Source organism: Apis mellifera, linkage group LG11 (assembly GCF_003254395.2).
Source record: "Apis mellifera strain DH4 linkage group LG11, Amel_HAv3.1, whole genome shotgun sequence".
Classification (NCBI taxonomy): Eukaryota; Metazoa; Arthropoda; class Insecta; order Hymenoptera; family Apidae; genus Apis; species Apis mellifera.
Genome location: NC_037648.1, coordinates 8,868,082 through 8,883,959, shown reverse-complemented (window position 1 = coordinate 8,883,959; position 15,878 = coordinate 8,868,082). Strand labels below are relative to the sequence as shown.

Below are 15,878 nucleotides of genomic sequence, written 5' to 3'. Positions count from 1 at the left end.
TTGTTATCTTGAGATAGAACTGGATCTTATTAAAATAAATGATTTTAAAAGATTATTGAAATGATGCATCATCGTGTTTAATTAATCTTCGAATAATTATAAATTAATATATTCAATCGGAATCACTTCAAAAATATTTTAAAAAATGTGTTCAACTCTAATCTGGAATTATTATCGAATAAATTTCGATTTCTTTTTTTTCCTTAATAAACAAAATCCTCGTACTTCCAATCGAATTCAAATTGTACCTTTTTCCAATGATTAAATTCCATTTCCATCAATTTTCTTAATCTTATTTCAACTCGATACATAATAAAACGCGCAAAACGCAGGGAAAAAAGAGTCATCACTGTCATCACCTTATCCGAGCGCATAAAATGAAAAGAAACAGTGTTTTCAATTATCGCTCGATCTCTTCTCGATCCCTTTTTCTCCTCCAAGCCGGGTGGCGTTCGAAACTCTTTCGAAATCGATAATACACCGAAGATAAGAAATAATCCTCGAGTTATCCGCCTCTCGCAATTTCCTTTGGTCCACTTCCTCCGTTCACCAGATCTCGTGACACTTATCAGTGGAAAGGATGAAGTGACCTGACCGTGTTTGGTAACGTTTGATAACCGGAGTGACACGGGATTTGACATTTCCTGATCCGGCTTTCTACGTTTCACTTATCTTCCAGCTCGAGTTCCAGAAACGAGAGACATCGAGCTTCGAGATACGATTAACGATATCGGAGAATTCGAGAAATTTCCAGTTGTGTTTCCAAGTGTTAATTTCGAGCAAAAATTGGAATTCGACGTTTAATTATTCGACGTTCTGCTTCCAAGTTTCGAGTCCAAATATGAGAGACGATATTCAATGATATCGATATCGATAAATTTGAAGTATCTTATAAGATTAATTTTGAAATAACTATTTTTATAAAATTATTTACATACGTGGAAAATTTGATATACTTAATATTAAAATGTTGATTAAATTATCAACAAGAAAAATGATATTCTTTTATATTTTTCAACTTAATAAAAAAATCTTAAAATTCTTGAACGCACAATCACGATGAATCTTTGATACTTTTTTCCTCTGCTAGAAAAATAACCATTCACACTATTCTAATACACTCGATTAATTTTCAGGTGTACAAAGGCCTCGACATCGTGACCGCGAAAGTAACGAAAGAGGAACAAGCAAAGGCGGCTCACCACATGTTGGACATCGTAGACCCTCTGAACCCTAGCTACACGGTGGTACAATTCAGGGATGCTGCCATACCTATTGTAATTTCTCCTTTTTTCACTTCTACGTATTTTCTAACGCATTTAGTACTCTAAACAAAAATATATATACACAAAAATAGGAAATATATATTATTAAAAATATATTGGCCCAAATATGAAAATCCAGGCCAATTGAAATTTCGAAAAAGAAAGCGAGAAACGAGTGAAGGGGAAAAAATAATTCGGAAGGAAGAGAAAAATATTATTTTCCACACACGAATTGTGATATCACCCGCAGCATACCACGATCGCTTTCGTGCGTGATAAATCAATAAACGGCGTGTTAAATCGTTGATACAATGTTGTAAATACCCTCGAGCTATGCTTCTGCATTCTCTCTCTCTCTCTTTCTCTCTCTCATATCCTCATACAGAGGATAGAACGTGCCTACTACGTTCTTTATAACATTGGAGTCGCCCTCTTCTCTTAGATTTAGACATCTGTTAGATATCCTTCGTATCCCCTCACCACGTTAGCGCTATGTAAATTCGTTTGCTGTTAGAGAAAAAAAAAAAAAGAAAAAGAACGAAAAAGAAAAGTGCTTCGTAAAAATACTCGACACTCGAACGAAGCGGAATTGTCAGGATTATTAGAAGGACCATGATAGAATCGTTGATGCGCCATTGGTCCCCCCCATTGGAATTCGATTGCACGCGCAAGCTTCTAGTTTTCCCTCGAACGTTCCTTCTTCTTCTTTGGTCGATCTAGATCAACGATCTTCTCGCGAGGAGGAAGCTCCCGATCATCGTCGGTGGCACCAACTATTACATAGAGTCCATCCTTTGGGAAGTTCTGATGAACGACTCGAGGATCGGCAAGGACGATGATGACCGGTTGGACGAGAATGTGTCGCGTACGAAGAGGATGAAGATCGAGTTGGATCGATCGATGACAAAGGATAACCAGGAGCTTTACGAAGAGTTGGTTAAAGTGGATCCGGAAATGGCGAAGAGATTTCATCCGAACAATAGGAGGAAGATCATTCGGTGAGTGGTTTTGTATCTTTTGATCGATCGATTTTCTTTCGACGTGTAAATATGTTTTTGGATTGGAAGGAAATTGTATTTCAAATGTAATGTTTCGTCTTAATTGAAAGATAATTACGATTTAAATAATTTTTTGAAATAATTTCTGGTATCACAGAAACCAATTAATATGTTTTAAAAAAAGGAAAAAAAAAATTTGTGTTAATTAATTCGAAATACAATTTCTTTTTTATTAAATATTCTAATTTTTACTATTTTAATTAGCAGTTTTTAATTAAAATTTTGTTATTACACTTTCTAAATACTTTTAAATTTCATTTTACAGCTGAATTAATTTTATGTCTCAGTCATCTTTGCTTCATCACTCTTCAAGTTATAAAGAAAGAAAAAAAACGAATCAGTTCAATTCCTTTGCGAAACGTTCCTCGTTCGCATAATCTCTGGCTGAAGCGTTATTAATTTTTTCTCGTTGAAATAGTCTCTGTCTTGTGTCATATTCTATCAGGTTCAATAGGTTACTTTAATTTCGTCGATTGGATTCTCGGCATAATTTAACGAAATATCCACTTATCGATTGCAATTTTATTATTGAATCAAAGAGAGAATACTTTATCGATATTTCATGTACAAATGAAAGGAAATGAGAAGAATTGATGAAATTTTATCTTTAGAAAAAAATGTATTCACATGAAAAGCAAATACTACACTTTAAACATAGTAAATATTTTATTTCAAGAAACTGTATTCTTGGATATTGTATCTTAGGTGTTAATTACGATCTTTCAATTTTTGCAATGTTTTCTTGTCAATTTTCACAGAAAATTTGCATTTGTATTTATCGTTGCACGTTTTCGAAAACGTATATCAAACAATATACACGCGAATATACACGATCATATACGTTTCCTGAATTTTCGTTTCTTCTTTTTTTTCTTAGAAACTCCTCCTCGTTAATTATTATTTTTAGTCACAATATTCTAAATATCGTGAGCCACACTTTTCACAAGAGAAAAAACAATTAATCACGATAACGTGGGGCGTGTCAGCCAAAAATTAATTTAATTCAGAGGAAGAAAAATGATGAAAAGTCTCTAAATTTAAATATAGAAATCCGAAAAAACAAATCTTTATATAAAATTTCCTCTACCCTCCTCAGTTATTCTCGTCGCAAGACAAATCCATGGAACTTCATTGTATACGAAACAGGGTATCGTAATTCAAGCCACGGCACTCGTTCTGTTTATCACGCGACGAATCCCGTGATAAATTACGGTAATTGTGTTCTCTTAGTCCCGAGTAGATGCAAATTACCTGGGCAGCTCGGCCAGGACTGGGTAATTGCGCGAAACCTTTAGTCGCGAAATTTCTTGCCAAGGATATAGACCGAGTCAGCCTCTATTGAAAACCACGCTTTCAACGATTGATTCTCGATGCTTGTCTCGTTTCCACGTCCCGTTGGCGATAAATCAGCTGGAATAACAGGCGGAACGAACTGTTGAAAGCTATTCGATTTACGAATTTGTGAATACGGCTACTCGCTTAAGTATTCGGCTACCACAACTTTGCGTCGGTGATAATTTTGTTTTTGTATATGTTTGTGACGTTTATCCATTATTATAGGAGGATGATGTTATCACTTTGGGTAATTTAGTCTGAAGATCTTTTCTCTATCGAGGAATTAGCTTTAAATGTTTATAATTTGGATTGTTGGATTTGAAGGTTTCGTGTGATGCATGTGCACGATGGATCACAAATTTAAAATATCATGAATGGAAAGTAAATTGTAGTGTTGTTCATATATAGAGTGTTAATGTATTCGTGGGATACTTTGATACTTTGATTCATTCTTTATATTTATAAAAAATTTTGCGTAAAGATAGTCTAATAATAATAATAATTTACAATCAGAAAATTGTTCAGTTTCTAAACAAAAATCTGTACTAATCTTGTTAATATTTTTCTCTATTAATAATAAATTTTTGAGTAGAAACAATGTTATCGTAATGTTATAATAAAAAATTAATATAATAAGAATGCTTGATAAAAGAAACATCAATCATTTCAGCTTGTATTAACACATTATGATAAACATGTTAAATCTTGACAGATTTTATGTGTTGAATTTGATGATTAAGTTTTATCTGTATGAATGAACGAGGAATAAATGTGTTTCACACTTCGGCCTTTCGAGGGTTATATAATTTTTCGTCCTACTTTTCTCATTATTTAATTCAATGGTATTTTAATACTTGCCCATCATCATTGCTCATCCTTTTTATTGAGAAATGTTTATCGCTGATAATTCGAGGAAGTTTTCTACGGTTCGCCTCAGAAGAAGATGTTATCGATATTTATTACCTCGTTTCCATTCAATCTTATTTACTTTCTCTTGGTGAAAACTTTAACAAATTATCGTCATATATTGATTTTACCAGCAATTAATGTAAAAAATATTTAAGAATTCCATTTATAACTCGATATTTTTTAATCATTCGATAAACTTTAAACAGAACAGATGGAAATCTGTTTTATAAATATTAATTGATAAATTGAAATAAATTTCATTTTGAAAATTCTATTCATTGTATAAATTTACATTTCAAAATATAATTTTATAACCAAGAGAATTGTGCTCAAGAGAATCACAAGACAAAATGGATAAAAGAAATAAAAATATCTACTAGAACAATCAAATCCATCAAAATCGACAAAGAAATACGAAGATGTTTGAAATAAAATTATGAAACAAAATATATACATATCTTTCATCATTTTCATTATTTATAATATTATTTAAATACTTACAAATCGGATGATTTTAATCTTCGTTTAAAATTTCCTAGGAATTGTTAGAAAAATATTTTATAATTTATCACATTAGACATTATACCCTTTGCATAATTATGACAATTGCTGTTTCGAAAGCTATTTCCTTTGTCAGATGAGTTTCATCCTATTTTAAAAACTTGCTGCAATGCTGTGATGATTAAAACTGTAATTATAATCTTTGACCAGGTTTTAATTGAACTTTCTTACAACAAACGAACATCGGTTTTCGGGGTCGAGGCGAAATTTAGCCGCAGACAGATCGCATGCTCGCATTATGCAAAAGGGTCTCCACTGTAAAATTGACTTTCGAATTCGAACGGATGGAGAGTTGCGGTTTTTGATACCGCTCCCTCGTTATGCGACGACCGTCATAACAAATGGATCGAAAGTGGAGAGAAAGGGTGTTTTTTAATTTCTTCGTATCGTGTTTGTACGAATTTATTTCGATTGTGTAATTAATTAACGATTGTTACTTTACTTTCGCGAGGAATGTAGAATGAATTCTAATTAATCGAAACGAAACTTTCATGTTTCATGGTAGTTGTACAAATAACATACAGAGCTTTATAAGATTTTTTTTTTCCAATTAATCCATTTGTTATAAAAGATATATTTGGTTTCGAACGAGTTGTAAATTATCTTTAACAAAGCAAGAGATAATAAGTTTGTTTTATTTTATTTTCTTGCAAAAATGGATATTCAATTCAAGAAATTTTAATAAATAACATAAAGTTCAGAAATAAACAATTACAAACTCGTGAAGAGAAGATATGAAATAATAGATGAGATAAATTTACAGCAACAAGTAGAAAGAATCGTTTAAATAAAATTTCTTTTATTTTTCGGTTTGTAAAAATTTTTGGCGAAAGATGAAACATCCTTTCATCTTTCATGTAAGAAATAAACTCGTGGAAAAGTTACCTCAATTCCACCTGTTCTTCCCTTCGCTATCACGATCGCTATCATTACAAGAGGCGTATTCGGGGCCATCTGTCAGCCAGACGGCAATGTACCCTTCTTCCCAGGGTACAAATTTATAGATTCACGAAGATCAAATTAAGAATATTCACTCGCGAGAAACGTCCTTGCAATTAAGTCCTCCTTAAATTGATTAGCCTCTGTTTAATTTGATGATGGTCAATAATGAGGTCAAATTGCTTGTTACTGGAGGGTGTCACGCAATAATTTACATAAATGCAGACCTTGGCTATTTTAATTAAGTAACAGTCAATTAATATTTTGATATGCATCTCGATATGTACGCCACTTCTTATGCAAATACACACTCCCCTTCATAATTATTAGGTCATCACGATCTTATGTAAAGTGTGATAGTCGGTTTAAATTTGGGGCAAAATAATTAGAACGTTGTTAAATTTTTTCACCAACAAAGGATTTATGATTTAAATGGATAAATTGAGAATGTGCAAGAAAGATTTTTAAATTGATAAATTGTAAAGAAAAAACGAGGTGTCATTTATTATATACAAACATTTTAATTTATAGTTAAAGATCTTTAAAAGAATAATTTTCTTGAAGATCTTTTACGAATCATTTTTCATAAATTCATTTTCATAAATTACTTTTTTCCATAGAAGTTTATTGTGGAAAGGATAGTTATTACGTTGGAAATCTTTCATATCTACTTTCTAAATTCCATTTAAATTCACTTCGAAATATCTGATTTTTCGTACTATTATATATTCAACAGAAAGATAAGGTTCAACTCTTTAAAAAAATAAATAAATAAATAAATAAAAATCAGGCCATGTGGCCACATATGTTTCACGATTTCTGTCGTCTCGATCGTACGAAACATGGATGGACAATGGCCAATTAGAGCAGACCAGATACACATTTCTGTGCAACTGGTACTGGCTTTCACGAAACGGCAGCTGTTAAACCTTTTCTGGCGGAAGGGACCACGGAAATTTCATTTTCTTTCAATGAAAAGGCGACGTACCACTTTGTAGAAACCAAGCTTCTCTTAGGTAGGAGGCAAGGTCCAGGTGTCGAGTCCTGCCTCCTTTGTATCGAGGCTTCTCTGCCACCGAGAAATATACATTCTACGGTCTCGTAGATCTTCAACAGCCACTGCGGATTGTTTAATTGTCGTTCAGGGATTTCCAGTGATGCGTGACCGTACGTAGAAAAGGCTTATTGTTGGAAAATATTCATAGGTCCAAGTTGCAGAATTTCTATTCACGGAAACTTGGCTTTTCTTAAAATTTTCTGAAAAGTATATCTGGTATTATTTTATTCCTTTGTTTAAAAATTTGTGAAAGAGATCGTAATCGGCCATTTTCAATCGCTTAAAATGATAACAAAGTTAAAATGGACGATTGATACCGGTCAATGCGTTTCCTTTTTTTTTTTTTTTTTTTAACGTAGTTATTCATTTCGTGAAAGAAAAAGACTGGAAAGGCGGCGACGTGGTTAAAGGCTATTTAAAAGACGAGTTTTCGGTGGGAAGAGGATGGAAAATTCATCAAGTATTTTCCACCGCATAGGGTAAAGGGATAAAGACGCAAAAAAGGCTCTTTTGCGAAAGAGGAAACTGGGTAGACGCTTCCTTTTCAAAGCGTTTACGTAGCTGGTATCAAAAGGCATCGGATTCAATTCTATTTTAAAAATTTCCTTACTCCCTAAAAATCTTTTTAACGAGCTTAAGGGATTGCATACTTTTGAAATTAGTTTAAAATTAGCTTTTATCGAAAGATGAAACATTCCACGATCCTTTAAAAATACATCTCTGAAACTTTATGATGAAATATATATTTAATTGTCATAAAGTTAATATTTATCATAATGGATTTTAGTAAATATTGATTATTTGACTTTTTTTTTTGCTGAATCTTTAAATGAAAATTGAATAATACGATGAAATTTCTCATTCGTATTATCGAAAAATATAATTGAAAATTCGATTTCCTTTTTAATTTTCTAACAATTTGTACAGCTCCTCAAGCAAAAGCAAAACTGAAAGTATAAGATAACTTTTCGAAATTGATCTTCAGGAAAAATTTGTTTTCTTACGAACCATACCAGATGATTCACTTCATTGCATAAGATTAATATTATTATTGAAGAAAATGGCGTATCCCTCCCCTATTTCCTTTCCGTGTCCGATCATTATCATAAGTTCGAGTAAGTTGCAAAACGATTTACATCGTTAACTTCTTATTTAATCATACTTGTTGTGCATCTTTCGGCACATTATTTTTTATGAGCCCAATGAAAGGAGGAAAACACGAGCAAGGTTGACCGTTATCATTTTTTTTTTCCTTTTTACGTCGAAAATTGATACACTTTTTGAGGAGCCGATCGAAAAGCAAAGTTGTATCTTCTACAAGTGGAAACATTAACGATATTGTTTTTCAGTTTATTCGAGACATACATCTTTGCAAAGAATAATTTTTTTTCATATCGTATGAATCATTGAGTATTTAGAGACGATGAGATCCGATACATTGATCAGAAAATATTTAAAATAAGTTTTAATAATTTTAATCCATACAAATTAAATTTCTTTTTTTTTTATTGTGTTTGGATTGTTGAATATTCAAATTTGAATATTCGTATATTATTATACATTTTATTTAAAATTATTAATATTTAACAAATTATATAAATTTACTTTAGAATGATTTTTAAAATATATATTCAAAAAATTTATCACAATATCTACTAACAACTTCACTATTCGAAACATTTAATTTTCTATACATAATTCGATGTCTTTATTTTATCTTTCTAATTTAATCCTTTTTTTCCCTCTCTGTTCATATATGTGAATCAAACGTTTCCCAATATTTGAATAACAAATTATGCTATATAATATCGATGTAGCATCTCGTGGCCATTTAAATCGGGATCATAGAAAGAGATAGATATTGTTATCTGTTCTGTTACACGATTATCAATTTGTAATTCGTGTTATCGATAAAATATGCCGACACTTGTTCCGTCTGACATAGTTTAAAAGTCGACACAGATCGAACAGCCATGTACCAAATATCCTGTGTACTCTGCATCAATGAGAAAACGTGCTTGGAACTCTTCCTTTCCGGATCGAGTTAAGGCAACAATTTTTCTCTCGAACACATCCCATGAGTTTTGATTAATCTGTCAAGACTCAAATTTCTTATTCTTCGTTAATGCGTTTAAATGTTACAAATACTTTTTATATAATTGAAAAGGAAAAAATAAATATGTACAGATACATCTTCCATAAAGCATGGATACTTGATACAGGATAATTTTTAAATTATTATTGTAATGATAAAATACACATAGATTAAATAATATGTATTTTAGTGATTAATCCCGAAAAAGAAAGGAAAAAAATAATTCTAGATCATAATTATATTATTTAAGATGAAGATATATCGTTCGTAAGTATTTATTGTTTTTAAAAGACAATATTTTTCTCTTTATTTATTTACTTTTTCCACATTTACAGCCTATAAGAAAATAATCAATACGTAATATGTTTATTATATTTACTTGAATATCCTTATACGATACATTGAAGAGTTAACATTAAATCTTTATTATGGTAGAAACATCAAGTCTAAAAATTTATTTCTGCTGTCGAACATTCACGTACATGTTTACGAATAATTATACGTTAGCCACGAATAGCGACAGGGCCGTGTCACGATTTCCTGGTGCCCGAGAGATGTCCTCTCCCGGAAACGAGGCGTTTCATTAATTTTACTCGAAATGTGGCTCTGTCTTCGTATCGTGTACCGCACAATGCCTCCTCCTTCCTCAAGGTTGTTTATTGTTTTTAGTAGTCGTATTTGCTCGAAGCGTGCATTTTACGATTTCGTTGTTTCGCGTTTATGAGATTGATTAAAAAGAAAAAAGGAAAAAAAAGAGGTATGAAGTTCATGTAAAGTTTGTTAAGTTGTAACTGATCTTATTCCGTATAGGCTTAAAACTAGGAGAGTAATCAATATGATGAAGAGGATGTACTCTTTAAAAATTATAATAGAAGATATTGTCGCTGCGCGTATATTATATAAAATATAAATTTATTCTATATCATAATTGCTATTGAATATTTAAATAAGTCTGTTCTTTATTTTAGAATGATATTGATATTCTTATTTGCATTTATATTAAAATCGTGTAATTGCATTAATAAATTTTTTAAACGATTAATCTAAATTCTTTAAAACTTATTATTGATAAATAAAAAAAAAAAATAGACGCAATTTGCAATCGTTTTTAATCTAATTTGCAATCTTTTTCATCTGATTTACATTAATTGTATTTTTTTAATAATGCAAAATAAAAATTAAAATCTTACGAACTTGAATAAAATTATTCCTAGCATTTATAATATAATTAATTTTTTTTTTTTTTCCATTATAAAAACTGATTTTATACATCTATTTTTATATCTATTAAAAATAACTTTCGTTTAGCCTTTATTTAGATAGATTTTATTCTTAGAAACCTGTGATCCAAATAAAAAGCTGTAAAAAAAAAAATTCACGCAATAATTCACGTGTAATAATATGAAAATTATTTATTAATAATATACAACTTTGAAAAGTTCAAAGTACTTACCTCTTCTGCAAATTTCCAATCCGTGACGTTGAGATTCTCGTGAAAGTGACTAGTGAAAGAACCTATCTCCCTATTTTCGCGTATTCCATTCGCAAATCACGAAACAGTTTCACGATTATAAGTTTACGGCCTTGAATCACGGTCTAAGGATCGGTTGAAAGGAAGCAGAATGAATTTCCTCGAAGCGGAGGCCTATAAATCAGACTTTCGTTAGCAGGTGGTCCCCGGCTCGGTTTAGTTTAATGACCGTGCCTTCTGAACCGGCCTCCACAGTTTCGAACTTTTCTATGACACAATTCACGATCTCGGCATAAAGAGCTAATTGTTACGATACCCTATATAATTTCGCCCGAAATTACCCTAGGGACCTGGTGCTCGCCAAATATCGATTTGAAGAAGCGACTCGAGTCACTGACTTACGATATCGTGAAAGGAAGATCTCTTTTCCTTTTTTCTTTTTCTCTCCCTTTTTTTTTCTTTTTTTTTTCTCTCTCTCTCCTTTTAAGTTCCGTCAACGTTAATTATTACGTCAGCGTTGAGATTCAAACAACGGCGTTTAAACGACGCGATGAATTTCTAATTAGCATAATACGTTTGGTCGAAGCAACGATGACGGAATGTTATCGGAATTTTTATATAACGCTCGTTTCGTGAAATATATTTCTTTTTTTGTTATTGATTCATTTTTTCGGGGTTCATAAAAAATTCTTGTTACACGAATTTTTATTTAAATCTTGGAACATTTTTTTAATATTACAGGATGTTTGATTTTGATCTGTAATTACAATTATTATCGTTTTTTTATTTCGAACAAATTTGTTTTTTTACAATGATTTACAACTGATAATATTATAGAATTTACAAGTTATCATTGATTAAGAGGGGGAGGAAAAAAAAAATAATCAAGAATTCAACTATTTCTGTTAACTTTTGTTAACTCGACTTTCAACGAATTCGACAGTTGCTTTTCTTTGAAGTCTCGATATCGATCCTTTCGAAAGATCCTGGCAGATAGAAGCGAGATCGAATTCTTACTGAAATTCAAGGATCTCGAGTCACTTTCGTATCAATGCAAGATCTGTGGAGCATCGACCTGTTTCAGATACGAGAAGGAACGAGGCCAAGAAATACTAATTTCACTGAATCAGCACTCGAGATAAGCTGCCAGCTCGTGTAATGATTTATAGCCACTCCTAAACAAATTATATAGATCGTGGTATTTGATTAGCACCGAGCAAATAGTACGAACAGGCTAATGCTGGTGTAATGCGAAGTCGCGAAATCTCGCGAAGTGTAACCGCAGGTAAAAATCTTTACATATCTTCTTCTCGGCTTCTGATTTCGATTTTTCTTTTCGTTTTCAAATCGTTTAAAGAAAGACAAATTATCAAGTCATTAATTATAAATAATCGTTCATTCATCTTGGATTAATATTTATACCGTAGATTTTCAAGAATATATTTCGAATTTAATTGAATTTATTCCTTTTCCTTCATTTGAACGGTGTTACATGCTCTATTTATAGAAACAAAGAGGTATCATGACGCGCAGTGCAATATAGTTGCAATCAGTAATAAATTTGAATGACTTAACCTACAAAACGGAAGTTAACCTTGCAATGAATTGAAGTGTACGTACTTTATGTTTGGCGAGTTCGTATCGTGTTTAAAAACGACATTTGAAATAATATCTTGCTATACTTTCAAATTTCCACATTAAAAAAAAAAAAGGACAATTTGAAAAAAGCTTTATATTATTGCACAATTTTTATATTATTACGTAATATACAGTAATGAATATTCTATTCCATAATGAAACATGTCGAAATTGCAATATCTGACCTCATTATCTCTTTACAATTTTTTAAAATTGCATTACCATCGATCAATCCTAAAAAATGAATGAATTAACAATCAATCGGTTCATGAATGAATCGTTCTATCGAATGAAATGTTTTTGAAAAAAGTATACAACAAATAAATTACAATTGATCCAAAAATTATAGTTAATAGCGATTAATCCATAAATGTCACGAAATAAAAGCGTTCTGCTCGCGTAATACAGGCTTAAGTTAAGAGTAGTAAAGGGAATGCCCTGTCTTTATCGTGGCCGGTGTTTCAGCATTGACCCAGCCGCCTTAATAAAGCAGCGAGTTTTTCGATTCGATCTGTCTGGACACGCCCAGTGATCCTTTCACGCTTCTTTCCCAACTTGCCCTGTTCTTCTCCCTCTGTCTTTCTTACGTATACTTACACTTACGTGCAAACGTCTCCTCGTCTCTCTCTCTCGCTCGACCAGCTTCTCTCTGTCCCTGTGCTTTTTAACTGCTCTCCGTATTCGATCGAGGAATACGTTTCACGCACGTTCTGCCGGTCTCCAAAAAGGAATTTCTCTCGAGTTTCTCGTGTGTAACACTTCTTCCTTTGTTTTAAACGATCCATTCATGTTTAGGCTGGTCGCCTCGTAACGGGCTTTATTACACTGGTGTATATAGTATAACACTTCGTAAGTTGGTCGTAAGTTGGTCGAATTGTGTATTGAAATATATATATTTTTTTCTTTCCTTTCTTCGATTCTGGTTAACTCGAATATTACAGTTATTCTATTTCAGAGTCGAAAATGATTCAGTTTGCTCAAAAGGAGTGAATGAAAGAATATTTCTTATTTCAGTGGAATAATAATTAAAGTTAAAGTTAGTTAAACGATTCGATTGGTAATGTAAGTACTTGTTCATTTCATATTTATTCGTATCATTGATAGAGTTAATGTGAATCTTATCTATTCTTTGAAAGAATCTCGAGATAGGAAAATACGTATGGGATATAGACGATTTGAAAAAGTATAGCTTCTCAAAAAACAACAAATTATTTTATTTTTCCTTTATTAATAGCGTCGTACATTGTTGAAATATTTGTTGGAATATTTTAACACATGTTACGCTCAGAAGTTATACACGTGTTATATTACGTTCTATTAAAAATAATAATGCTGCAGAATGTTGATTATTTGATGGATGGATTACACGATTATCCTCGTGTCGATTATACGGAAATTTATTCCACGATTATCTGATCATGTAGACAGATTAAAATTCTATATAATTACGAGGAAAAAAGAAAAAGAAAAAAATAAAAATACAAAGGAAAAAAAAATAAAAAATAGAGATTACATATATTTATGTTTTTATTCAGAACAAGATCAAATATTGGATTAGAGGAATATATTAATCAAATTGGAATAAAGTTTACAGCATTTGAATTTCAAAGAGATAATATTTTTTTATTATGGCAAAAATTGACATTTAATTAGATATATATTACTGTATTACGATTTTATTTTACTTTCAGAGTTTGAATATATATTTTTTTTAAAATATGAAAATATCGAGAAAAAGAAAAAAGAAAGAAAGAAGCAAAGAATACGTTCCACGTATCTTTCATTTACGTAACTTGTTAATCGATAATATATATGAATCGTACTGTTAATGGATTGATTGAAAACATTGAGTTTTTTCTATGATAATTCTTCGAGGAAACAGGTGAAACAGGATTTTTCGATTTCGCTCGATAAAGAATTCGTTTAACACGTTCTTGTCTCGTGCATCATTTTCTGTTGAGTGCAATGCGAACGATTTTTTAACAGATAAAATAATAATCATTTTATTATCATTTTACTTGAAAAAAAAAAAAAGAAGAAAACAAGCAAAACTTCAAATATTACGATATATCTTGAAAAATGAAGAAAGTATTAGATAAGATATTTTCAACTTAGGCAGGCAATTAATATTTGGAAGTCACGAATTCATTGAAACTATTGAAAACTTCGAATGTGCAAGTGAATTTATTAAATTTTCAAAAGAAAATAATCACTTTTTTTTTTCTTAATTATATTTAATATCAAAGTTATTTGAAAAAGGGAGCTATATCCATTGGGGAAGAAAAAAATTTTGTATCTCTTGAAGTAATTTTTTATTAATCAAAAATGATAACTTACCTTATCCATCTCAAGAGATTAAGTAATTGAAAAATAATATCATATTTTCTATTTGACAGAACACTTTAAACCATCTTTCCATACTTCTCTACTACATTCGTATTTAAATATTTCTACTTCTTTAAATTTTTTCCATGCATCTCTCTCTCTTTCTCTCTCTCTCTTTCTCTCTAATCAAACGTAGATTATCGATATTCTCGAATACCTTAAATCACGTTTTCTCTTCGACTCGAGCCATTTCCATTCGCGAAAAGACCGGAGGAGGGAGGAGAAGGGAGGAGAAGGGAGGGTGTGATCGGCTCGTTGTAAATTCCCTCGACACTCGCGAAGGGTGGTTACGAAGCGAGAAAGCGCGAAAAGAGAGAGGGGGAAGAAAAATTAATGAGAAACGTCGGTTAACGCTAGTAAGTTGGAAGAGAATTTAGCAAGTCTCTCTGCCGCGCTATCGGTGAACGTGTCGCGCCGTTGTTGTATTTATTTCGAAGTTTCCCATCTGCTCGTGTAGCCGGAGCCTGACAAATGCAGATATCTTTACTGCGCATTATTTCGCGCTCCGCAGGACTGATAACAGTGACTTAGCGCAATAAATTCTATTCTCCTTGGCGATTTGGGAAAAGGGAGGGTGGGGGAAGCAGCTGTAAGAAAGGGAGACACGTGCATCTGTGGCTGTTCGAATTTATCAAATAATGCCTTCTCTTTCTATGGCGTTCACCCCCTCCTGTAGATAGAATTGCAATTTGACGGGGACAGTTTACGGGTGCGCTCTGTGAAGAAAGAAACGTGCTGCAATCTATCACTATGGTTGCTCGAGAAATAAGGGTAAAGTCGTGACTTTACGAAAGATTCCTTTTACCTTGGAGTCTTTAGTTTCGTTTGGATTTTCCAGGATACGAATATTCGTGAACACGAATAATTTTCATTCATTTTAAATTCAACCCTCGGATGATCTATGTGAGTCGTTTCTTTTTTTTATCTTTAAGTGTATCTCCCGTAAAAAGAATTATTAAGCTAGATTCATTGTGTGTCGATTATCTACTATTTCCCTTTACGAAAATTCGAATTCGAGTATATACTATCAATTCTCATTCTCTTCTTTCAAAAAGCTTATTAGAACTTGATTTTGATTTATCGAATAATACGACGATCCAATTAAATCTAATTCCTCCTATATAATAATATTCTCAAAAAAAAAATCACCTTATCTATCACTTCA

The 15,878-nt window shown here is 31.8% G+C and overlaps 1 protein-coding gene across 3 annotated transcripts in view; it reads left to right on the top strand.

Annotated features, from left to right (window-relative positions):
- The window catches only part of LOC724336 (tRNA dimethylallyltransferase), a 117,492-nt gene that overhangs the window by 33,806 nt on the left and 67,808 nt on the right, over positions 1-15,878 (top strand). For all 3 annotated transcript variants that reach the window (XR_003305591.1, XM_026443657.1, XM_001120157.5), the window contains exons 2-3: positions 1,137-1,277; positions 1,986-2,263. Coding sequence is in view for 2 of the 3 variants with exons in the window: in XM_026443657.1 (XP_026299442.1) it covers positions 1,137-1,277; positions 1,986-2,263 (419 nt within the window). In the remaining variant the exon portion in view is untranslated. The remainder of the gene's footprint in view (positions 1-1,136; positions 1,278-1,985; positions 2,264-15,878) is intronic.